This window comes from Melopsittacus undulatus, chromosome W, assembly GCF_012275295.1.
Source record: "Melopsittacus undulatus isolate bMelUnd1 chromosome W, bMelUnd1.mat.Z, whole genome shotgun sequence".
NCBI classification, from domain to species: Eukaryota; Metazoa; Chordata; class Aves; order Psittaciformes; family Psittaculidae; genus Melopsittacus; species Melopsittacus undulatus.
The window spans coordinates 1460211-1484661 of NC_047558.1; the positions used below are offsets into that span (position 1 = coordinate 1460211).

Consider the following 24451-nt stretch of genomic DNA (forward strand, 5'->3'; position numbering starts at 1 on the left):
AGGAGGTTCCATGTGAACATCAGGAAGAACTTCTTTACTGTGAGAGTGACAGAGCACTGAAACAGGTTGCCCAGGGGGTTTGTGGAGTCTCCTACGTTGGAGATGTTCAAGGCCTGCCTGGACAAGTTCCTGTGTGATGTACTCCAGGTTACCCTGCTCTTGCAGGGTGATTGGACTAGATGATCTTTCGAGGTCCCTTCCAACCCTTGGGATTCTGTGATTCTGTTCAGCCTGGAGAAGAGAAGGCTGCATGGAGACCTCATAGCAGCCTTCCAGTATCTGAAGTGGGGGCTATTAAGATGCTGGGGAGGGACTCTTCATTTGGGACTGTAGTGATAGGACAAGGGGCAATGGGTTAAAACTTAAACAGGGGAAGTTCAGATTGGTTATAAGGAAGCAATTCTTTACTGTTAGGGTGGTGAAGCAGTGGAATGGGGTGCCCAGGGAAGTTGTGAATGCTCCATGCGTGGCGGTTTTCAAGGCCAGGTTGGACAGAGCCTTGGGTGATATGGTTTAGTGTGGTGTCCCTGCTCACGGTAGGGTGCTTAGAACTAAATGACCTTAAGGTCCTTTCCAACCCTAACTCTTCTATGATCTTGAAGACCCCTGCCCACATGAGGAAGACTACTTACTTCATCTTGAAGAGCCCTGCCCACGACCACCAGAGGGCAGTGGGGAAGTGCCAAAAGGTAGGAAACTTATGATAATGAGTACCGAAACTAATTGAAATATCCCAGCTGCTGGGACCCTAATGAATATGTATGCTTGTGTGTAATAAATAACTGCTTGCTTAACCCCTCTGTGCATCCCTCTTGCATCTGGCACTGTAATAAACATACCTGATTTGTAACTGTCTCTGAGCTGTAGTCCGATTTTGTGCTTCACAAAATCCAGACAATCATTACCCGTATGACACAGCCCCATGTACAGAAGTAGCAAGGACCCTGTAAAGACAATCAGGAAACCAGCTCCGAGAAGCATCGTCGCAGTGGGAAATGACAGGCTCAATCTTACAGGGCATCCCTTCGGAGTCTCTGCCTCCCGCACATCGCATGAGGCTTGGGCTTTTCTACTGACCAAAATGGACACTCATTCCAATGAAGGTGGCCAGCCTACATAGGAATAAGTGGCCAGTAATATCTATAAAGGTCTCCAAGGGTCAATAGAAACATGAACATACTTCTATTTCCCAACTTCTTGTATATGAGTATCACAGAGAGACTGTATCAAATGAGTTGTATATGGAGCCCCAAGACCATGGTCCATCAACGTTCGTCTGATACTGTTCGTAAGAACAGACAAGAAACCTTCCCACCGAGGGTCTTAAACCAGCACATACACCACAGGGAAAGCCCACAATACATAGCAACACAGAATCATAGAACACTTAGGGTTGGAGAGGACCTTAAGATCATCTAGTACCAACCCCTCTGCCATGGGCAGGGACACCTCACACTAAACCATATCACCCAAGGCTTCATCCAACCTGGCCTTGAACACTGCCAGGGATGGAGCATTCACAATCCCCCTGGGCAACCCATTCCAGTACCTCACCACCCTAAACAGTGAAGAATTTCTTCCTTATATCAAACCTAAACCTCTGCTGTTTAAGTTTCAACCCGTTACCCCTTGTCCTATCACTACAGTCCCTAATGAAGAGTCCCTCCCCAGCATCCCTGTAGGCCCCCTTCACATACTGGAAGGCTGCTATGAGGTCTCCACGCAGCCTTCTCTTCTCCAGGCTGAACAGCCCCAACTTGCTCAGCCTGTCTTCATATGGGAGGTGATCCAGTCCCCTGATCATCCTCATGGCCCTCCTCTGGACTTGTTCTAACAGTTCCATGTCCTTTTTGTGTTGAGGGCACCAGAACTGCACACAATACTCCACGTGAGGTCTCACGAGAGCAGAGTAGAGGGGCAGGATCACCTCCTTCAACCTAACCTTCTAACCCTAACCTGCTGGTCACACTTCTTTTGATGCAGCCCAGAATACGGTTGGCTTTCTGGGCTGCAAGTGCACACTGCCAGCTCATGTTCATTTTCTCATCGACCAGCACCCCCAAGTCCTTCTCCAAAGGGCTGCACTGAATTTCTTTTTTGCCCAACCTGTAGCTGTGCCTGGGATTGCTCCAACCCAGGTGTAGGACCTTGCACTTGGCATGGTTAAATTTCATGAGGTTGGCATCAGCCCACCTCACAAGCCTGTCAAGGTCCCTCTGGATGGCATTCCTTCCCTCCAGCGTATCAACTGAACCACACAGCTTGGTGTAATCGGCAAACTTGCTGAGGGGACACTCAATCCCACTGTCCATGTCACTGACAAAGATATTAAACAAGATCGGTCCCAACAGCAATCCCTGAGGCACACCAGTCGTTACTGGTCTCCAGCCAGACATTGAACCGTTGACCACAACTCTGGCATGCGGCCATCCAGCCAGTTTTTTATCCACCGTGTGGTCCACGTATCAAATTGATGTCTCTCTAATTTAGAGACAAGGATGTTGTGTGGGATTTGCATCCCCCACCAGTCCCACTTTTCCCTTTACAGCTGCCCATTTATCATAAGGATCTGGGGGATATAAATCAGGCTCCTTTTCTAGATCAATAGGCTCCAGGTCAAAAGGACCATCCAGGTCAGCATCAGAATTATCAGGCGTTAGAACCTCAGGAGCAGCAACAGCAGTCTGATGAACATGCACAGGCTCCTCATAACTGTGTTCTCAAGTTTCATTTGTATCAGTCATGTCAGCCTTATCAAGTGCAATTAAAACACTTCCTCCCACAGGTTTCAGGTGATCTGAGAGTACTGTAATTGAGTCAGTTTGTGAAATGTTATCATCCGCTACCCATGGCTGAAGAGAGCACAACACAGCAAAAATGATGCTCCAGGTAATTAAATAATCAGGATTAATATCATGGTCATCAGATTGTACAGTTTGCACCTGCTGTCCCACACGCTTCCCATCCCGTATTTCGTAAGAGTCTGTAAAACAGTCGTCTTCATCCCTGTCCTCAGTCTTCACAGCCACGGCAGTGACCAGCGGAGGTTTGGGGGCTGGGGTCGGGTGCTGGGCTCCACGATCTCATTTTTTGAGTCTCTCACTTTTGAGTGGTGCTCCCCCTCTGGCCTTCTCACTTGTCCCAGGTGATAGGTTTGTGTCTAAACAACATCTCTGAGGTCAGCCAAGCTACGCCACTGGTCCATCAACTTCAACAATTTAGCCTGAGTTCCTCCTGTTTGGGCACAATTTGTGGCATATCAAAGATGGACTCTAGTTCTGGTGAAATCTGAAGACCTTTATTGCACATCTGGTATCCTTTTAAAGTCCACTAAGTGCTAATCAGTAATTTTCCACTCATCTTACTTCCTTGTCATCCTGATTCAGCAAAACTACTAAGGGTTACAAATATTTCCATGGTTTGGTCTGTTTTTGAGTTGCACATCCTACTTTATCTTGCAAAACGCCTGCTTTGTTTTGTTAACCCATCTTTACCCTTCATTGTTCTCTTTACCCTTCCCAAGGCTTAAGCCCTACCAGGGCAATAACACCTGGTGTTTTCTTTACTGTTCCCAAGGCTTAAGCCCTACCAGGGTGATAACGCCTGGATCCATTTCATTAACTATTTCTGTCCCATCACCCTCACCCCCCACTCTTCCCATGGAGGAGGATGTTGTGTCCCAGCTGGGGCAATAGCCATAAGCAAAGCAGCAAGAATCTGGGTGCTTCATTGCAAGAGTTCTGCTCATGCTCATTTATTCTGAGAAATGGCTGTGGGCAGGATGCCTGTGACATTCCGGCCTCTCCACCAGCAACATCCTCTTTTCCTGCAGGAAGGACATCCAAACTTCTTTCACCTTCAGCAAGATGGTTACAGTTTTAATGAGAGAAAGGGATTAGGAAAGGAAGATTTCTTTATATAAATCCACTACCACCTGGCCCTAAAGGAAAGAGCTGACTCCAGCACAACCACAGCAGGGCAGAGAAAGGCAGCAGCAGCTCCTGGCAAGTGCTTGGCCACAACTGACTTCCAGGAACACACGTTCCTGAGCAAGGACTTGTGGGAAAGGCTGCTGGCATCTGATGGATTCCCTCAGTAGCTCCCCCAGCCCTGGCAAGCTTTGCAAATGTGGCAGGAAAACCTTGCCATGGGCCTCATTAAGGCCAATCCTTAGCACGCAACACTGTGCGATTCCACTTAACTTAATCGCAAAAGTCCAGCCAAGCCTTGATAGATGTCAAAGTAAGATGGATGATGTCTTCCCACATGGACTTCCTTGGCTTAGCTTTTTAGAGCTAGCACATTATTCAGCTGCTATACTGAAAAGGTCTTCTCCAGAAAGCCTTCTGCAAGTGCAATCCAGCACCACATGGCAACAGCTCCAGTTCAAAGCCCACTAGCTTTAAAGGTGCCATAGATAAAGCAGGGTCCATACAGAGGACCTGCTGACCATGAATGTACAGACATACTAAACCTTTAAACTAGGTGGAAAGTCAGTGGCCGGATGTCCCACAACAGGCTCTCTTCCTCCTGGGAGAGACCAGCTTTGTTTTGTGGGACAATAATGACAGTGAAGTCTTCCCAATTCACTGCACAGGCCAGCATCAGGGAAGGATCAGGACCTGGCTTAGGTACCTACCCACCAGAGTAGCTGTGGGAGCCTGATCCAGGGAGGAAAGGCATCGGCTGCCCGCAGACTCTCCAGTACTGGTGGAGGTCTGCAGTCTCCCCTCTGCAAGCCTTTCCCCAACAAAGGCGGATTGGTTTGAGGCAAGGAAGGGCAGCTTCAGCACGGGAAAAAGACTTCTACTCCTGTTCTGCTGCTTTGCCAAATCTCCCTGTTGATACCTGGGGAAAGAGAGAATTTAGCAGCTGGAAGCCTATTGTGTGCCTCTTGCTATAAGTAGCTGCGAAAGGCTTGGATGAGAGCTGAGCTGAGTTGGTTAACTACACAGCAAACAGAGCTGTGCCTTAACAGGCAGATTAAGACCAGTTTATCACTGCAGGGAAAACAGCTTCAAGAAGGGAATGAAAAAAACATTTCCATGGACTAAAAGTGAACTGTGTGAGGTTCTGTCATAGGTAGAATACCACAAATTTCAAGCACTGGAGACAGATTCTGTTTTCTCTAGGGAAACCTTATTATTTTCCTCTCTCCAGATTGCTGTTCACATCTGTGCCATCCCTTGAACAGTGAGGGTGCCAATCAAAGTCATATTCAGAGGCAAATTCTAACATCTGGGTTCCTAACGAAATTCTTCAGCACTTTTTGAAGCACTAATATGTTCAACTTAAAGGATCTGTCAAAGGAGGAAGAAGCCAGAAGCTGACACAGTCAAATGTTTAATAAATTTCCAAGAGCGAGTATTACAACCATATTTAGAGCATATATAAAACAAGAGATGGAAAACAAGGAAAGAAAAAAACAACACTGGTATTTTCAAGAGGGCACACTTAACCCCGTAATTCCTGCTGAATCTCCTCTTTGAAGGCACAGCGGCCACTCAGAACAACCCCTCTGCGCAACACAAGACCAGTACCAGGCCACTTGCAGTGTTTGGGCTCAGCACTTTAGGAACAGCTAGGAAAACTCTGGTTCTGTACAACTCACACACCAAAAGGTAGTCCCAGAGCTGTTACACAGCTAGGATAACTCTGGTTCTGTACAACTCACACACCAAAAGGTAGTTTCAGAGCTGTTACACAGTTAATTGTGTCCTGTCCAGAAGAGGGATACCAGCTGAATCAAATTTACTGTAGGCAAAATGAGCTAATCTAAAACTTGGTCTCAGCAGGGCCTTCTCTTCCACCTGCTTGTGTTTTCTGACTGATCCCAAACATTTCTTGCATCTCTTCCCAATGTGGTGTTATTGCTGGATAGAGCAGGGAAAAGAAAGGAAACAGTAGACTCAGCAGCACCAATACAATGGTACTGGGAGGGCTCCAAGCACTCCCCAGACACTCCTGGGAGGCTGCCACAGCCCAGAGGGCAGTGACAGATTCCCCAGAGGTGTTACCTGCTGTTAACTCTCCCTTCTACCTCCCACTGAGACCAGCAACCTACAACTGCCCTCAGCTCCTTGAAATTCTACCCAGAAATCTTCTCTGCTAGAAGAAGCATCTGCACTGGGACAAGCTGGTCCTGGCAAAGAGGGTGCTTCCTCACAAGCCTCAAGACTGCTGCCAGTATGCCAGGGACTCCTCTCCCATCATCAGTAGAGCTGGCCTCCTGCTGGGCAGCCACAATCTTGCCTATCCCCTTCCCTCTTAGCACCACCCTCTGCACCCAGCAGGGAAGAAATGAGAGGGGAGTAAGGTTAGAGGGTTTGGGTTAGAAGGACAAAAACAGCATGTCTCCTGGAATACAAGTGTGGAGCTGCAGCTAGCTCTGAAGAACAAAGCTGCCATGCTGAGTCATGGGTGAAAGTTCTGGAGAGATGCTAGGAGGCTGCCACTCTGCCCAGAGTCCTTCAGCATGAACAGGAAGGATGTGGGGAGCAACTGCACAGCTCACCCTGCTCCTAGATGGGAATGACGTCTATGTGCTTTGGCAGGAAAGTCACCCAGCAAGGCACCCTGATACACTGCTCACCCGGACAGCAGTGAGGGTGCTCCTGGGCTGACAGCCAAAGCTGTAAGAGCTCAGCACTAGAAGGAACTCTAGATTGTGAAGACAGTGGGAGGAGGAAGAGGAATGCTAGCCTGGCGCAGTTGCTGCTCCCACCCTCCCTGCCAATGGCTAGCTCACCTTATTCTGGACTGGCAGATACAGCTTGAACTCAGCTGGGAGCTCATCCTCCGAGTAGAGCCGGTCAGAGAAATACACCCGTCGGATGCAACAGTTGGCATGGATCTGAGAATCAAAACAAAGAGTCAGTCCATTTTCCATGTGATCTTTCCACATCCAGCTGTGCTGTCATGCAGCAGCCTGGGTTCCTTGGCTCAACAGCTGCAGAAGAGACCTCACTGCCTCTCTCTCTGAATCTGATAGTGCATCAGAGAAGAAACAGTGGTCCATGCTCCCTGCTTTGTGTTAGATGCTCTCTCCAGTGATGGAAGCTGGCTTGAGAGATTTGGCCAAGCTCTTTGCATCTTTGCAAATTGAGGTCTGCCTTAGTTGCTTAGAGGGTCCTTTGCTGTGAACCCACCTCTGCTTCTCCCCTGGTATCAGCATTTGCCAGAATGCTCTCAGCCTCAGCTTGCTGCATTTTTAACACTCCCTCTCAGGACCTCCCCGAGGTCAGGAATGAGACTGTCCAGAACTGTACTGCCTCCATGATCAGCTGGCAGCAAAGAAGTTTACTCCAGTCCCCCTTCATGGCTATGTGAGAGGACAGACATTTCCCAGCTGACTGCCTGTTCATCTCAGAACTGCAGCAGTCCCATCACACCAAGGAACAGACACACTCTGCACATGGGCATTTCTCAAAGTAACGCATACCACTGGACACAGGGAACATGAAACCCTAGCATATGGAACACCATGCCCTCAGCAGGAGCAAACGTTGTGTCAGCTCTGGTCCAAGGGGCTCAGTGAAGGCAGGGTCACTCCACACACTAGGAAACAAGCTTGACCAGGGGTATCTACAGCCTGTGACACCCTAGGTCAGTACCAGCCAGACTTCCACTTGGCCAGTGGTTGTCTGGACAGTAAGGCAGAACACAGCCAATTCCCAGCAGACCTTTCTCCAGCAGGATGCTAGGAACTTTAGGTGGACTGCAACTCCTACCCCAACTGACAGTCAGCAAGAGAAACAAGATGAAAATGGGTTCCTTCATCCCAGTCTAGTCCAGTGAAGCAAGGCAGCATCAAGACTTCTGCTGCCTCAGTCAGGCTTCACTTCCCTCCCGCAATGCTCTTCAAAGAGTAGGACTGGCAAAGAAACCAGTCAGGATTAAGCCCAGATTACCAACCTGCTCCCAGCCAGCAGGAAGATTACCAACCATGGGTGTGTGTGGGCATGTCTCTCCTCACCTGAACTCTCAGGGTCTCAATGTAGTTTGTCCCATAGGCCCGGCGTGTGAAGTCCAACAGGTTGAACTGGATTTGGTTCCAGCCATCGTCCAGCCGCATAGGCATGGTGCAGATGAAAGGCTTCACCCGGGTCATGCTCTGGTAGTTACTTGCTCAGAAACGCCGGCAAATGCACTTATCATCCAGCACCTGGGGCAATAAAGGAAGGCTGCTGAGCCTGGCAGCAGAGTCCCCAGCTCCCCAGGACAACAGCTCTTCCAAACTCAGGCTCCGCCCATCTCAGAGCAGGCTCTCCCATGCCTCATGTCACAGAAGTATTTTTAACTCGGGAAACAGATCCTTTTTCAGGAATAGCAACAATGTGCTTGGGGGCTGACTGATGCCCCCATAGCAGAAGACCTGACACATCAGAGGGATGTAGACATGCTCAAATGAGTCCAGAGAAGGCCATGGAGATGCTGTAAGGGCTGGAGCAGCTCTGCTCTGGAGCCAGGCTGAGAGAGCTGGGCTGGTTCAACCTGGAGAAGAAAAGGCTCCAGGGAGACCTTAGAACAGCTCCAGTGCCTAAAGGGGCTACAAGAACCCTGGAGAGGGGCCTATAGGGATAGGACACAGGGAAATGGCTTTAACCTGCCAAAGGGGAGACTGAGATAAGACCTTGGGCAGAAGGTCCCTTCCAACCCAAAACAGTTGGTGATTCTATGATCACATGGCTAAGAAAGCAAAACTGTTTTGGGGACCACTCGCTGCCTCAGATGAGTTCTAGCATAAGACTGCAGCCTCCTAGCACCTTCCTTGCCTGTCCCTAGAGGGGCCTCCCCATTGCACACTCCTCACCTGCACTTCAAACGTGAAGTATTTCTTCAGGTTCTTGATGATCATCACTAGGAAAGGTAGCTTGATACCGAGGATCTTCTTTGGGTCCACAGGGCACGTGATGTATGTGGTACTGAGAGGACAGAAAAATACTTCAGGATCTCACATAGCATAATGCACACAACCTGAGTCCCAAGTCTCTCCCTTGACCTAATATAGTATTGGAGGGCAGGCAGAAAAAGATAGCTGTGACCATCAGAACTCAGCAACAACCAGTGCTTCCTTTAAGATAAGGCAGAGTTTCAGAGGTAGCTGCAGAGAGAACAAGATAAGACACTCAAAGAATGCATTTCAAATCCCACTTTTCTCACCCAGGGCATGAACCACCTTCCTGGACAGCTTCACCTCCCCAATTTCATAGCCATGTCAGTGCTGTTTCTTAACAGCAACCTCCTCCTCCCCTTGACTGAACAGGTAGAGTCCTCCAGAACACCACAGAGGCCCAGTGTGCTCTACATGGCTGGGAACGCAGAGGTGGTGAGCCCTAACCATGCATGTCATGCCTGGCAAGTTCCGTAACAACACATCTCAGGAGGAAGAGAAGCATTGACTCCGCAGGAGAGGAGAGGAGAGCTGCCTGCTCCAATGGTCCCTGGAGAAGACCTGGAGGGCTGAACCCACTAACAGAGCCAGCATAACCCTCCCCAGCTGATGGACAGGATGAGGAGAGCACCACAAGCAACTCCCCTCATACATCTGTGTTGAAGGGAAAGGACGGCGGAGGGAAAACTGCATCCCCATGTAAGGTCGGCAGAGTTCCGTTTATTGATAAGCATACACATGTTTTTATAATATACTTAATTAGCTCGTACATATTGCAAAAGCTGAGCTCACGATTGGTTAAGCACAGGTGTGAGAACTTGACCTCGTACGCTTGCCAACAATTCACAGTTCCCAGCACTCCGTGAATTCCCAAATTCTTTTTGTCCTGTTTACTGAACATTTTTCTCTCTGCTGATCTTGCTAGTAACATTCTTCCAAGGACACCATGTCCTCAATTCCGCGTTCTGCAAGCCACTGCTGAATATGTGGCTCCACATTTCCCCCGTTTTCTTGTGGTACAGCAACTCCTGCTATTTTCGTGATTTGTTTGTTAATACATGTCATAACAATTTTAAAGCCAACAATCATAATAATGATAACAAATAACAAACGTAACCCTTCTTTAAGCAGTCCCACATAGAGAGCATAGCACAAGGACCTTGTGAAAAGTATCAGGAAATTAGCTCCAAAAAGCATCATTGCAGTGCGAGGTGGCAGGCTCAACCTTAGCAGGCATCCCCGCAGAGGCTCTGCCTCCCTCACATCGCATGAGGCTTGGGCTTTTATACTGACTAAAATGCACACTCGTTCCGACACAGGTGGCCAGCCTATGTTGGAAGAAGTTGCCAGCAATATCTATAAAAGTCTGCAAGGGTCAATAGAAACATGGACATACTTATATTTACCAACTTCTAGTACATGAGTATCACAGAGAGACTGTATCAACACACACACCACAGGAAACTGTGTAATACATCCACATCCCCCACCCATCTCAGTTCTCCCTTTACAGCTACCCATTTATCATGAGGATATGGGGGATATAAATCAGGCTTCTTTTCCAGATGAATAGGCTCCAGGTCAAGAGCACCATCCAGGTCAGTATCGGAATTATCAGGCGTTAGAATCTCAGGATCAGCAACAGCAAACTGATGAACGTGCACAGGCTCCTTCTCGGGGTCAATAGGGCTCAGGTTGAAAGGATCGTCTTCATCCCCGTCCTCAGTCTTCGCTGCTGCAGCGGCAACCGGCAGAGGTTCGGGGGGGGGGGGGGGGGGGGGCCACACTGGTCTCCATGATCTCATCTTTTGACTTTAACGTCTCTAAAACAGTTCTCCAAATGACTAACAAACTTTTCACAGCTTCATTGCCTTTCGTGGCTGCATTCCACAGCTTAACTCCTGCCCCATTCCACAAGGATATCTCAAATCCGGTAGACTCATAAATCTCTGCGTAACGTGTCTTCGACCATTTCAACATTAACTTTAAGTCTGTCTCTTTAAGGGTTGCTGCCTTCATCTTAAGAAGGACTGAAAACATCCATAAATCAGAGTTAATCTCTGTAACTCCTCGTTGTTTTAAAAACTGAGTTAGCAGCGTTAATGCCGCCTGTCGCTCCATCTACCTCGGTACTAAAATAAATCTAAATCTACACAAAAGAGTCTTTCAAACCTTGACGCGGCTATCAAGTCTTCCGGCCATGGCATAAATCGCTCGTGGGGTCCGGCACCCGATCAACAAGTGCTTTGACCGACCCCTAGCCAAATTCCAGCTTCAGGGACCCAGGGAACACATAAATCCGCAAACCTTGATTAGTGTTGTCGGAGGTTACTCCTCTGCGATCAACGGCTGATCAAGTCTTCCGGCCACGGCGTAAAGAGCTTGTGGGGTCCGGCACTCGAAAGTGCTTCGACCGACCCCTAGCCTGATTCCAGCTTCAGGGACCCAGGGACCACAAAGAATTCCGCTTTCCTTCCTTGTAATTCGAAACCGTCCTGCGGATCACGTCGGGGTGCACCATTTGTTGAAGGGAAAGGACGGCGGAGGGAAAACTGCATCCCCATGTAAGGTCGGCAGAGTTCCGTTTATTGATAAGCATACACATGTTTTTATAATATACTTAATTAGCTCGTACATATTGCAAAAGCTGAGCTCACGATTGGTTAAGCACAGGTGTGAGAACTTGACCTCGTACGCTTGCCAACAATTCACAGTTCCCAGCACTCCGTGAATTCCCAAATTCTTTTTGTCCTGTTTACTGAACATTTTTCTCTCTGCTGATCTTGCTAGTAACATTCTTCCAAGGACACCATGTCCTCAATTCCGCGTTCTGCAAGCCACTGCTGAATATGTGGCTCCACACATCTGCCCTTGATGTTCCTGCTGCTATGCGGGGAGAGCAGCAGAGCACGCCTAAGACAATAGAAGATAAAATCATAGAATCAAAGAATAGTTAGGGTTGGAAAGGACCTTAAGATCATCTAGTTCCAACCCCCCTGCCATGGGCAGGGACACCTCACACTAAACCATATCACCCAAGACTTCATCCAACCTGGCCTTGAACACTACCAGGGATGGAGCATTCACAATCCCCCTGGGCAACCCATTCCAGTACCTCACCACCCTAACAGTGAAGAATTTCTTCCTTATATCAAACCTAAACCTCTGCTGTTTAAGTTTCAATCCGTTACCCCTTGTCCTATCACTACAGTCCCTAATGAAGAGTCCCTCCCCAGCATCCCTGTAGGCCCCCTTCACATACTGGAAGGCTGCTATGAGGTCTCCACGCAGCCTTCTCTTCTCCAGGCTGAACAGCCCCAACTTGCTCAGCCTGTCTTCATATGGGAGGTGATCCAGTCCCCTGATCATCCTCATGGCCCTCCTCTGGACTTGTTCTAACAGTTCCATGTCCTTTTTGTGTTGAGGGCACCAGAACTGCACACAATACTCCACGTGAGGTCTCACGAGAGCAGAGTAGAGGGGCAGGATCACCTCCTTCAACCTAACCTTCTAACCCTAACCTGCTGGTCACACTTCTTTTGATGCAGCCCAGAATACGGTTGGCTTTCTGGGCTGCAAGTGCACACTGCCAGCTCATGTTCATTTTCTCATCGACCAGCACCCCCAAGTCCTTCTCCAAAGGGCTGCACTGAATTTCTTTTTTGCCCAACCTGTAGCTGTGCCTGGGATTGCTCCCACCCAGGTGTAGGACCTTGCACTTGGCATGGTTAAATTTCATGAGGTTGGCATCAGCCCACCTCACAAGCCTGTCAAGGTCCCTCTGGATGGCATTCCTTCCCTCCAGCGTATCAACTGAACCACACAGCTTGGTGTAATCGGCAAACTTGCTGAGGGGACACTCAATCCCACTGTCCATGTCACTGACAAAGATGTTAAACAAGACTGGTCCCAACACCAATCTCTGAGGGACACCACTCGTTACTAGTCTCCAGCCGGATATTGAACCATTGACCACAACTCTTTGCATGTGGCCATCCAGTCAGTTCTTTATCCACCGAGTGGTCCACCTATCAAACTGATGTCTCTTCAATTTAGAGACAAGATGCAGCAGAGTGCTGTTTTCTCAGTAATTTGCAGCAATGACAAGGTACTGGGATACAAAAACATCCTTCCCCCCCCCCATGATGGAAAAATAATGGGATTTATTTTTTCTTTTTTATCCCTGAGACCCACTGAGGATGAGAGAGCTCTCCAAGCACAACCAGGGAAAGGCACTGTGGTGCAGTGCCACAGAAGGGTAGCAGGCATCTGACCCCAGACCATTACTCTTCAATTTATTGACAAAAAGACTGCAGTAGAGTCCAAAGGAGACATCTGCTGGGCACCACCATCTTTCACTCTGCTCCAGGGTCAAGCCCCAGGGCACATTAGGGCAGAACAAAGTACCTTCTCCTACCTGACATTAGTTCCTTCAATCTCCAGCACCAGGGACTGAATGTCATTGCCAGTGATTTGCTTGATGTGGCCATTACGCACCTGGAAGAAAAGCAGGGCAGGGAGCACAGGCTTCCTTTACTTGAGAGGGAAGCAAGAGGTGCCACAGCTCCACTGAGAGGGGGGAAACATCCCAGGAGGACCCATCTATGTTTCCTTGGCTCCTATTGTTCTGGCCATCACTGTTTCCAAGGCTTTGCTCACTGCCTCAGAGTGCCAGGACTCCAAGCAAGAGTTTACAGACCAGCATGCTACACAGACACCCAGTGCAAGACTTTGGTCTCTCCAGACATGTTACAGTGAATACCATTGACCCAAGGACCAAACAAACATTAAAGCGTCAGATGAAGATCAAACTAGAGTGGGATAAGAGGTAAAAACAAGTAAGAGTAATAAGGGGGCAAGCAAAGGGAGCCACCAACCAGACACGGGTCTTGGTCCCTACTGGTGGCATGGCTGGCTGCCTCTGTGGAAGAGCAGGACCAAACGAGAGCCTGGTTGGAATTCTTCATAGTTCCAGCACAGAGGCATCATCTGCTCTGTTGAGAGGCACAGGCATTTGGCTACTTGGATGCAGCCAGCTCCCCACAAAGCTCAGGGAGGCCAGGGCCAACACAAACTCATGTTTCTCCACAAGCAATGTGGCTGAATCCCAGGGGCTGAGGATTTATTGTTTTAATGAGGCAGCTCACTTCCCTCAAATTTATCTCCATTTAAAGCACTTTTGCTAATTAAGCCCTCTGCTCTTCCCCAGTGCTAGATCAGCAAATAGCAATGCTTCTTCCAACTCCATGAATTAATTTCTGTAGTACCTATCACCAACGCTAATCCATAGGATGTATTAAACTTCTAATGGGATGGCTCCAGTGACGAACTACAAAATGATTTACAGGTTTAGCAATTCATCTTCACATTTCAGTTCTTCAGAGGGACGTACTTGAGTGACACCGCATACATTTACTGGAAGAAAGAGATAAGCCCTGTGAGCAGCCCACTTCCCAGGCTGCCTCTATACAAAGCAGTTTCCAGAAGCCTCGGCCTGGATCAGCAGCTACTGCTACTAAGGTTGATAGTCAGCTCAGCCTGCCCTTAACTCTGCCTCAAGCCCAACAGATAGTTCCAGAAAACATTAAGCTTAGAAGGAGGATCTTCAGAGGATAACCAGATCCCTCCTTTGTAACAAAAGCAACTCCAGGGAATTTATAGATCTGTTCAGGAGAACCCCCCCGCCCCCCCCGTGTGCTGGGCTGCACCCCAGAGAGTGAGCAACAGACTGAGTGAGAGGTTTCTCCCCCTCTGCTGCTCTCTGAGGAGACCACCCCCGCAGTCCTGATCCAGCTCTGGGGCAACAACACCAGAGGGACGTGCAGCTGAATGCCTTTAGCAAGCCTGTTTAAAGCAGGTCAAGCAGGAGAGCAGAGCCCGGCTGCTCTTACATCCAGCTCCCTGGGGAAGCCACTACATAAGCTCATAGAACAGTTTGGGTTGGAAGGTACCTTCAAATGTCACCTAGTCCAGTCCCCTTGCAATGAGCAGAGACATCTTCAACTAGATCAAGCTGCCCAGAACAACATCCAACCTGGCCTTGAATGTCTCCAGAGATGGAGCACCCACCACCTCTCTTAGGCAACCTGTGCCAGTGTTTTACTACCCTCATTGTACAAAATTACTTCCCCATGTGATAAACACATAAACGTATTGGCTTTCACAAATCATAGGTGTTGCTATGTGGATATAACTGTATGGAGTTCCCAATAACAGAGACAAAGCTCACTAAAGACACAAGATTAGACAAGTTGAAAATGGCCAGAACTCTTGAGCAAAATGGAGTCACATAGCAAAAGAATTTGTAAAGGTAAAAGAAAAGAAGGGGGAAGGGCTTGATATGAGGAAAGCTAGTGCCTGGAAAACATAGGGTTAAAGTACTTTTTAGCTTAACTTAGGTCAAAGATAAAGAACAATGTTTGTGTTGTAAGTCTGTGGTGAGATAGCAGGATTTAGTGGCCCCACTAAACATGAGTGAATTACTTCACACCATCCTTCTACTTATCAGTTTGGAGACAGTGCCTCCCAAACATCTGCTAGCTTTGGATACTCCTCGTCTGCCCAGTCCTGTTTTGCTTGCAATAAATTTTGCAGGAAGGTCACACTGGTCTAAATCTTTGCCAGCTACTAGAAGAATTACAGATATGGCTGGTTCCAGCTAGTTGTGGGATTACTGGGGCCTCCAACTGTGCCAAAGGTGAAAAGTACACTGTGAGGAAGACTGCTTACTTCATCCTTGAGGTCTTGAGACCCCTGCCCACAATTACCAGAGAGCAGTGTGCAGGCGCCAAGAAGAGGAGACTTATGATAATAAGTTCCTGGAGCTAACAATAATATTCCCCGCCTATACGCGGCAATTATAAATATGTATATGTCTAATGCTATAGTGAAAATATATAAACCTGTAACAAATGCTAATCAGTGCGCCTCTGGCTATGGTCACCCGCCCAGCACTGTTGCTTTTGCTTTATTAACTTTGCCCCTCAATAAACCCGTTATCTCGATTAGAGGAGTGAGCTTGTATTTCACACCCCCATCCAGCCTCAGTCTTCCCTCTTTTAGTTTAAAACCACTACCTCTCATCCTATCGCAACAGGCCCTGCTAAGAAGCCTTTCCCCGTTTTTCTTGTAGGTCCCTTTTAAGAACTGAAAGGCGCCTCTAAGGTCTCCCCTTAAGGAACTTCTTTTCTCTAGGCTGAAGAAGCCCAGCTCTCTCAAGAGCTGTCTAGAGCAGAGCCCTCTCCAGTTTGCTTTCTGCTGCATATTCCCAGCGTTTGCCACTATTTGCAAACTCTGGCAGTGCTGCAGCTCCTGACCCCGGGCTGACTGCTGCCCTGGTAGGGCTCTGTTCAGCAAAGCCAGAACAAAAGATTCAGTGACACAGACACATTCCCTTCCACAATAAACAGCGCCGGAGAGTCCTCATCACCTCGCACTAACGCCTCAGGCACAGACGCCCACGCAAATGCAAGCACCAGAACACGGCCCCACGGACTACAACACTAGACCCGCCTTGGAAGTCTACTCCCACGGCTCCCGGCACGGCCTCACCTTCTTATCCCAGATCTGTAGCGGCTTGCTTCCGATGCTGTACAGCACCGAGAGAAAACCGCTCTGGAACGTGTTTTTGAACATAGCAGACACACCAGACACCACTCCCGCCGCTGGGACGACCCACAGGAACCCCACTCTTTCCACAGATCCCTCCGAATTGCGAAAACACACTCCCCACTCGTAGCACCGCCGTCAGCACGGAACTACTTATCATGCCGCACTGCTGCTGCCGGATCTACTTCCATGGAGGGACCTGGGGGTGTGGGAGCCCGCGGTGTCATGACAAAAGCGGTGGTCGATGCCTGTAATCCTGGATAGGGTCCTCCGCCGGTCACGGCAGCGTAGCCTCGCGAGGAGGCCGTGGGCTGCCCCGGGCAGCACCGGCTGTTTGGGTAGCGACCCGCCGGGCCCAGCGCCTGGCTCCCGGCGTTGAGTAACGGCGGGCACAGCCCTGCTCAGGGCCGGGGTCCGCGCGGGCGGGAGTCGCACAGACACCACTTCGTCCCTCCTCTCATGCCCTCAACAAAGGGCAGCCCCGTTGGACGCCACATAGCCGTAGCTAACAAAATGGCTGCTGCTGCATACACTGAACACGTGAGACTGCGGTGGGTGCGGTTTGTTCCTGTCCGTGACAGGGGGGTGGAATTGAATGAGCTTTATGATTCCTCCCAACCCAGAGCAGTCTGATTGGTTTTTAAAACGTCCCAGTTCTCCCCCTGCAGTTCACAAGCATCAGATAGAAGATGCTGCTCTGTTTTTTTGTTCCCAGCACTGCACTTTGCTCATGGAGCGTTTCCCAGTTCCACCTCTCCTGGTTTGTCCTAGGGACCTCTGTTTTTCTCTGTGCTGGTTTTACAGGATTGGAGTGGACTATCTGGATAGTGTTTGCTCTGCTTTGCTGCTTCCTTTAGCCCCAGTCTTGCCAGCCATCCATCCTGCCAACCAGCCATCCCGCCTGCCCATTGGAAGTCCTGTGTGACTACTAACTGCCAGCAATTCCATTAAGACACAAGTGACACATGCTCATGGCTTAGCCTTGTGCCTGTGGACCTGCATTTCTGGATAGTACTACCACAGAGTGTGAGTAGCAGAAAGCAGCTGCTGGCGCTCCCAAGCAGGTGCAAGAGGTTGTCCAAGCACTGCCTCATGTTTGCTGGCACAATGGTGTTTCCTCAGCATTTCGGAACTACTCCTGGGCTGCACCCTAGAGTGTGAGCAACAGGTCGAGGGAGGGGATTGTCTCCCTCTGCTGCGCTCTGGGAAGATCCCCCCTCCAGTCCTGATCCAGCTCTGGGGCAGCAACACAAGAGGGACATTGAGCTGTTGGAGCGAGGCCAGAAGAGGCCACGGAGATGCTGCGAGGGCTGGAGCAGCTCTGCTCTGGAGCCAGGCTGAGAGAAATGGGCTGGTTCAGGCTGGAGAAGAGAAGGCTCCTTAAGGGGAGACCTGAGAGCAGCTCCAGTGCCTAAAGGGGCTGCAGGAAACCTGGAGAGGGGCTTTGGACAAGGGCCTGTAGGGACAGGACAAAGGGGAATGGCTTTAACCTGGCAGAGGGGAGATTGAGATGAGATCTTACCATTTCTCCCCTGCGAGAGTGCTGAGGTGCTGGCACAGGGTGCCCAGAGAAGCTGTGGCTGCCCTATCCCTGACAGTGTTCAAGGTCAGGTTGGACACAGGGGCTTTGGAGCAACCTGTGGCAGGGGGCTGGAACTGAATGAGCTTTGGGGTACCTTCCAACCCAAACCAGTCTGGAATTCTGTGATCCTGTCTCTGGGTGTAATGTACGAGGACAGTGTTGGCAAATTCCTACCTGCACCACTTACAGGCTTTGTGGGAGTACTCACACTGCCAGGGCTGTGTGTGACCAGCACCAAATGGTTCTGTGCCAGCAGGAGCACATGGCCTCTCTCACCTGAGGTCCCCTCCCTGGGATCAGCAGCAGGGATCTCTTTGCCAGTCAAGAGGCTTGTCTCAGGGGAACCTTTAGCCTGGGCAGCTTCAGTGTAGGAGAAAACACACAAGTAGTGAAGGAATGGGACAGGGGAAGAGAAATGACCATGTATAGTCATACAGAGTCCAGCTAGAGGTTTTAGATCAGAGTTTCAAGTGATCCATTAACATCTAAGAGCAGAGCACAGCTTGGACAGCCACCAGGATTGCAGCCAGGCTCTCCCAGAGCTGCGGGTTGTCAAATACGAATTCACTTTTCTAAACAAGATAACAAGGTTTTATTAAGGGACAAAGTCAATAAAGCAAAAGCAAACAGCGCTGGGCGCATGACTGTAGCCAGAGGCGCGGGTGATTAGTATTTGTTACAGGTTTATATACTTTCACAATTCCATTAGTCACATACATATTCATAATTCCTGCATATAGGCAGGGAATATTATAATTAAGTCCAGTAATTTATTATCATAAGTCTCCTCCTCTTGGTGCCTGTGCACTGCTCTTCAATAATTGTGGGCAGGGGTCTTGAGGATGAAGTAAGCAGTCTTCCTCATCTGAGTAGGGGTCTTCAAGATGAAGTAAGCAGTCTTCCTCACAGTGTGCTTTTCACCTTTGGCCCAGTTGGACACCCCAGTAACCACACAACTCGCTAAAACCAGCCATAGCTGTAATTATTCTGATAACTAACAAAGACTTAAAACAGTGTGACCTTCCTGCAAAATTTATAGCAGGACAGGCAGACAAGGAGTATCCCAAGCTAGCAGATGTTTGGGAGGCTCTGTCTCTGAAATAACTGATAAGTAGAAGGATGGTGTGAAATAACTCATTCCTGTTTAGTGGAGTCACTAAATCTTGTTATCTCACCACAGACTTACAACACAAACATTGTTCTTTAAAGCTAAAGATACTTTAGAAGACTAGTGTGAAACAATTAACTCACATTTAGTGGGGCCACTAAATTCCACAGACTAACAACATAAACATTGTTCTCTTTCTACAACCTAAGTTAAGCTAAAAAAATACTTTAACTCTATATTTTACAGGCACTAGCTTTTCTTCTATCAAGCATGCAACCCCCCCTTTTTTCTTTTTACCTATACAGATTCTTCTACTATAAGACTCCGTTTTGCTCATCTTGTGTCTTTATCAAGCTTTGGTTTTGTTACTATAAACATGTATAGTTATATCCACATAACCACATCTATGATAATTGCGAAAGCCAATACATTTATGTGTTTATCACAATCCCCCCTTTTTCTTTTTCTTAATCCATTTGGCTTGAGCCATAACTTTCATTTCTGGCTTTTCTCATTTGCTCATTTTTTTTGCAAAGATTAGTTTTGCCTCCTCAAAGGGATCATCACAAGACCGAATTTTTAACATTCTGATTTTAGATTCTGCTCCCTCAGGAGTAATTATCTCAAACCGTAATTGTTCTATGGTCCTATGAATCATTCTACTCATTAGGGGAACAACACAAGGTACAACAAGTAAACCAGTTATTAGCAAAACAAAATTCAGCAGAATTCCTCTTAAACCCCCGAAGTTCCACCAGTTATTGTTCCACTATTTTTTTCATATCCAAGTTAAATCCTCTCCAGGTTTGAATGGGAACATGTGCGACCTTTTTCATTTCAGTAATTATTTTTTCAATAGCTTTTCCTTCATCATCTATCTGTAAGCAACAGTTGGATAGATTGAATTTACCACACACACCCCCCTCTTGGGCCAAGAGGTAATCCAGGGCTAGGCGGTTTTGATATACCGCTGTATGCTTTTTGTTGTTCTGTTTGGGTAATATAGTTAATGCATCACCAGTTTTGTTAGTCACAATTTCCAGGACTGCCTGCAGCCTAATTATGCGATTTAACATATATATAGGTGTCCGGTATCCCCAGGATCCATCTTCAGCCCAGGAGGCAGGATCGTAATATGCAATGATTCTCTCTGGGGGCCACTGATCATCTTTCCAGTTTCTAATCTGCAGGCCCCTTTTAGCACGGGGTATTTCAGATACATCAGAATAGACTGGTACCCCTAATTGTTGCCCCCTACATATTGGTAACAAAAAGAAGCTTGGCCGGTTGGTTCCCAAAACACATGTTCCGGTCCAATTCCTGGGTTATTCAGAGTAAGCATATTTTCCACAGATCCAATATAGTCCTTCCGGAGCTTCCCACTTATCCCCAGGATTCTTATTTAAAGTCCAACTTTTCCACCCTTCTGCAATATCTGAAGGATGCCCCCAAGTTATCCATATTTTTACTGTTTCATTCCAAATTCTACTGTTTTCACAAATCTCCCACTGGCTTCCTCCCTTGTCTCCCAGGGGGCTTCTGCCAACAGTTCTGGCCAATAATACTCGTTTGTAATGCCCATTGTTTCGCTCTCTGGACTTTGCTTGAATTCCATATACTATTGTCAGTGATATTAATTTCCTTCAATTCCCAAGGCCATTGTTCCCCCATATTGGTACCTCCACACACATAACAATTATTTATATTGAGTACTTTTGCTATATTTTCTGTCAAGTTCACAAACAAATTTCTGGCAATTGTGGGAATTTCATATTTGGCTCCAGTTTCCATTTCATGATAGAAAGAATGGAACAGTAGTTCCTCCTCCTTGTCCGAGTGTACAACTTCCCGGATCTTAATATGGACTAGAGTTCCTGGGTCTGAACCAGTGGTGTCAATCTGCAGGCCAAAAGTGTGTTCGGCCATTTTCCAATCCTCATTCCAGGTTCTGGGTTTATTTATGGTTAGGTTCAGTGGATTACACTGGTTTCTCCTGCATTTGTTTGGGGCAGTCAGTCTCTCTAGCTTAACTACCCAATATCCTAACTCCTCTAGTCTCTTGGTATACTTCCCCGGAGAATAATCTGTGGTCCAAAGAACACAGGTCCAAGAAGAACAATAATTCCAGTTGCTTGTACAATCAGTACTTGTCCATTTAGATTTGTATCTCCAAGAGGAGCACATATATTTCCGGTCGCAGGAGTAGGTTCGTACCCATTCCATACTTCCACATCCTTCTGCCCACTTACCACTGTCTATTGCTTCACAAGCATCAAAAATTATACTTACTGGATTATTTAGATTAGTGATTTCAGTTCGCCCTACTACTATTCCATCTTTCCCCACAGACTGCACTTCCAACCGCCATTCCTTCGCCTTCATTTTAGGATCATAACAGATTATCTTGCCTTTAATATCACATCTGGCATACTCTGTATTGTTATGGGTACACATCTCGAGTGGGGTTCCACTGCATTGATAATGGGTGTGACAGATTAAAGTTTGCGTATTCAAGTGCCCACTCAAAGTGGTCTTTATACATTCCGTGCAATCGGAGGAGGTTTGTACTTGTGATAGGGACAGTAGCCATAAGATGATTAGAGGTCCAGTATGACATATACCTCCACCCCTCTGGCCTGTGAGGTTGCTGCCCACAGCCGAGGTATGTTTGTGCTTCTTGGTGGCAGGCATAGAGGCCAACCTGGACTTGCCCTCAGCCATCTTATTTCTTCACATTCAATTTTCACACAAACTTTATTCACAGACCCTTATAGTAAATACTTATTTGTCTTTAGTTACCTCCCACTCCGATGGTGCCAATAACACCCAGTCACAGAACAGAGTAAGCAGTCAGCACTTAGTAATAGCTGTCTATTCTGCTGACTAGTCAGAACACCCCAATTATATAGACTCGCACTTAGCCTTTTGTCTCATATCTTAGTGTAGACTCTCATACCTCAATTACAGAATCATAAGCCTAAGCAAGTTCCCTATATATATATCTATCTGGTTAATTTAATCCAGATCCCCTAACTTGAGGAATATTATCTCCCCAGGAGGAGAATCAGTTTCCTCGGGGTATCTCACAAGGGAATTTGAGACTGTGTTTGCAAGTTATTACATATATATATATTATTACATGGTCCTCTTCTTGAGAGTCAGTTTGGTGTCACCTGGCACAGATACGACAGTCCACTCCATATGTTCTTCCACTGGTCTTTTAATCCTGCTCGCATGGGTCCATCCTCTTTCTCTGGTCCGGATCGCAGCCTCCATTGTCAGCAATACCTGAAAGGGACCTTCCCATTTTGGAGTTAAAGATTGTTCACTCCAGTTCTTAATACCCACTCCTTGGGATTAATGTTATGAATTTTAAAGTCCAGAGGTGTTGACTGGGGAATCCATCCTTTTAATCTTAAATGTTCCAGAGTCTGAGCTATTGTGGAGATATATCTTCTGATACTCGCCTCTTCTCCCTCATAAGTAGCAGTCTCTTTTTGGGTTGTCATAAAAGGTAATCCAAACATCATTTCATAAGGAGATACCCCTAAGTCTGATCTGGGCTGTGTTCGAACTCGTAACAATGCTAAAAGTAGACACTTTACCCAGGACATCTGGGTCTCAATCATTAACTTAGTTAATGTTCTTTTTTAGGTTTGATTCATTCTTTCCACTCTTCCCGAGCTTTGAGGATGCCATGGGGTGTGTAATTTCCATTTTATCCCCAAGGCTTGGGTTAATTGCTGTACAATTTTTGAGGTAAAATGTGTCCCCCTATCCGAATCAATTCTGCTGATCATCCCATATCTAGGGATAACTAGTTCCAAAAGAGTTTTTGATACTATGTTTGTCGTAGCCCTGACAACTGGAATTGCTTCTATCCAATGAGTTAAGTGATCCATTATTGCTAACAGGAACTTCCACCTCTGCACAGGAGGGAGTTCAGTAAAATCTATTTGGATGCTCTGAAAGGGTCGCATTGCCAATACACGTCCCCCTGAGGCAGTTTTTCTTATAATCTTTTTATTCACTCTTTGACAAGTCATGCATTTATCAGTTATTTGTTTTGCTAACCCAAAAATTCCAATACATTCATACTCTTTTAAAAAGTGGTCACACAGGGCCTGTGTACCCCAGTGAGTCTCTTGGTGTATGTTTTCTAATATCTGTCTAGTTAATGGCTTATTAAGGAGTTGTCTCCCGTCAGGGAGTTTCCATTTCCCATGTTGATCTTGTTCTCCTCCTATTTTACTTAACTCTTTCTCTTCTGACTCACTGAATTTTGGAATCTCCAATTCCTGTTCCTCAGGTACCAGAACTAACATGACTCTCTCAATTCCATTTTCTGCTGCATCTCTAGCTTGTTGGTCTGCCAAATTATTTCTCCTTATTTCGGGTGTCATTCCTCTCTGATGTCCCCTAACATGCACTACAGCTATTTCTTCAGGTAACTTTAATACTTCCAAGACTTCCAGGATAAGTCCTCAATGAATCAACCCCTTCCCTTTTAAATTTAAAAGTCCCTGTTCTTCCCAATTTTTCCAAAGGTGTGTACTACACCAAATGCATATTTTGAGTCAGTATAAATAGTTCCCTTCCTATGCACTAGGTATTCTAAAGCTCTTTTCAGAGCATATTTCTCACACATTTGAGCAGACCAATCTGAGGGTAATTACCCTCTTTCAATGATTTGCATCTTTTCTCCGTTAACTAGCACATACCTTGACATCCTTTTTCCCTGCAGACATCTAGACGATCCATCCACATAAATTCCTTCACACTCCGGGGCAGCCTGTACCATTAAATCCTCCCGAATCTTGGTCTGGCATTGTATGACTTCTGAACAGTTATGGGTTAAACCTTCTTTTTGCTTCCCATATAAGAACTGAGCTGGGTTTAGACTTTTGTCCACCATTAATGTAAAATCATCATTATTAATTAATATCACTTCATACAAATAAAAGGGTTTGTCCAGTGAGGGTCCAGCAAGCCCTCAGTCCTGTATGTCAACATGTCTGTTCCCACTTGTCTGCCTGCCTCAGCACTCATCCCATGCTCAAACACAGGAGCTGCGCGAGCTCCCCTCCTTTCCCCCTTGGTTTTCCCTTTTTTTTTATCCTCACAGTTGCTCACCCTGCTCTGCAGGGGCTGCAGATGCCTGCCTCTGCAACAGCACTTCTGGTTTAACCTTTTCTTAACTCGGAATGTGCATCTGTTGACACAGGAGTCACGGACAAGGCGGAGACGATAAATGTGATCA

The 24451-nt window shown here is 47.3% G+C and overlaps 1 protein-coding gene across 1 annotated transcript; it reads right to left on the minus strand.

Annotated features, from left to right (window-relative positions):
• Window positions 1–4571: 4571 nt before the first annotated feature.
• Window positions 4572–17015, minus strand: LOC117438007 (cilia- and flagella-associated protein 20-like). Its single transcript, XM_034073336.1, is given in 6 exon segments — window positions 4572–4848; window positions 6749–6853; window positions 7976–8164; window positions 8813–8924; window positions 13311–13390; window positions 16445–17015. Coding segments are annotated over 6 exon segments (612 nt in total). The 5' UTR covers window positions 16529–17015; the 3' UTR covers window positions 4572–4806.
• Between the last annotated feature and the right edge of the window lie 7436 nt (window positions 17016–24451).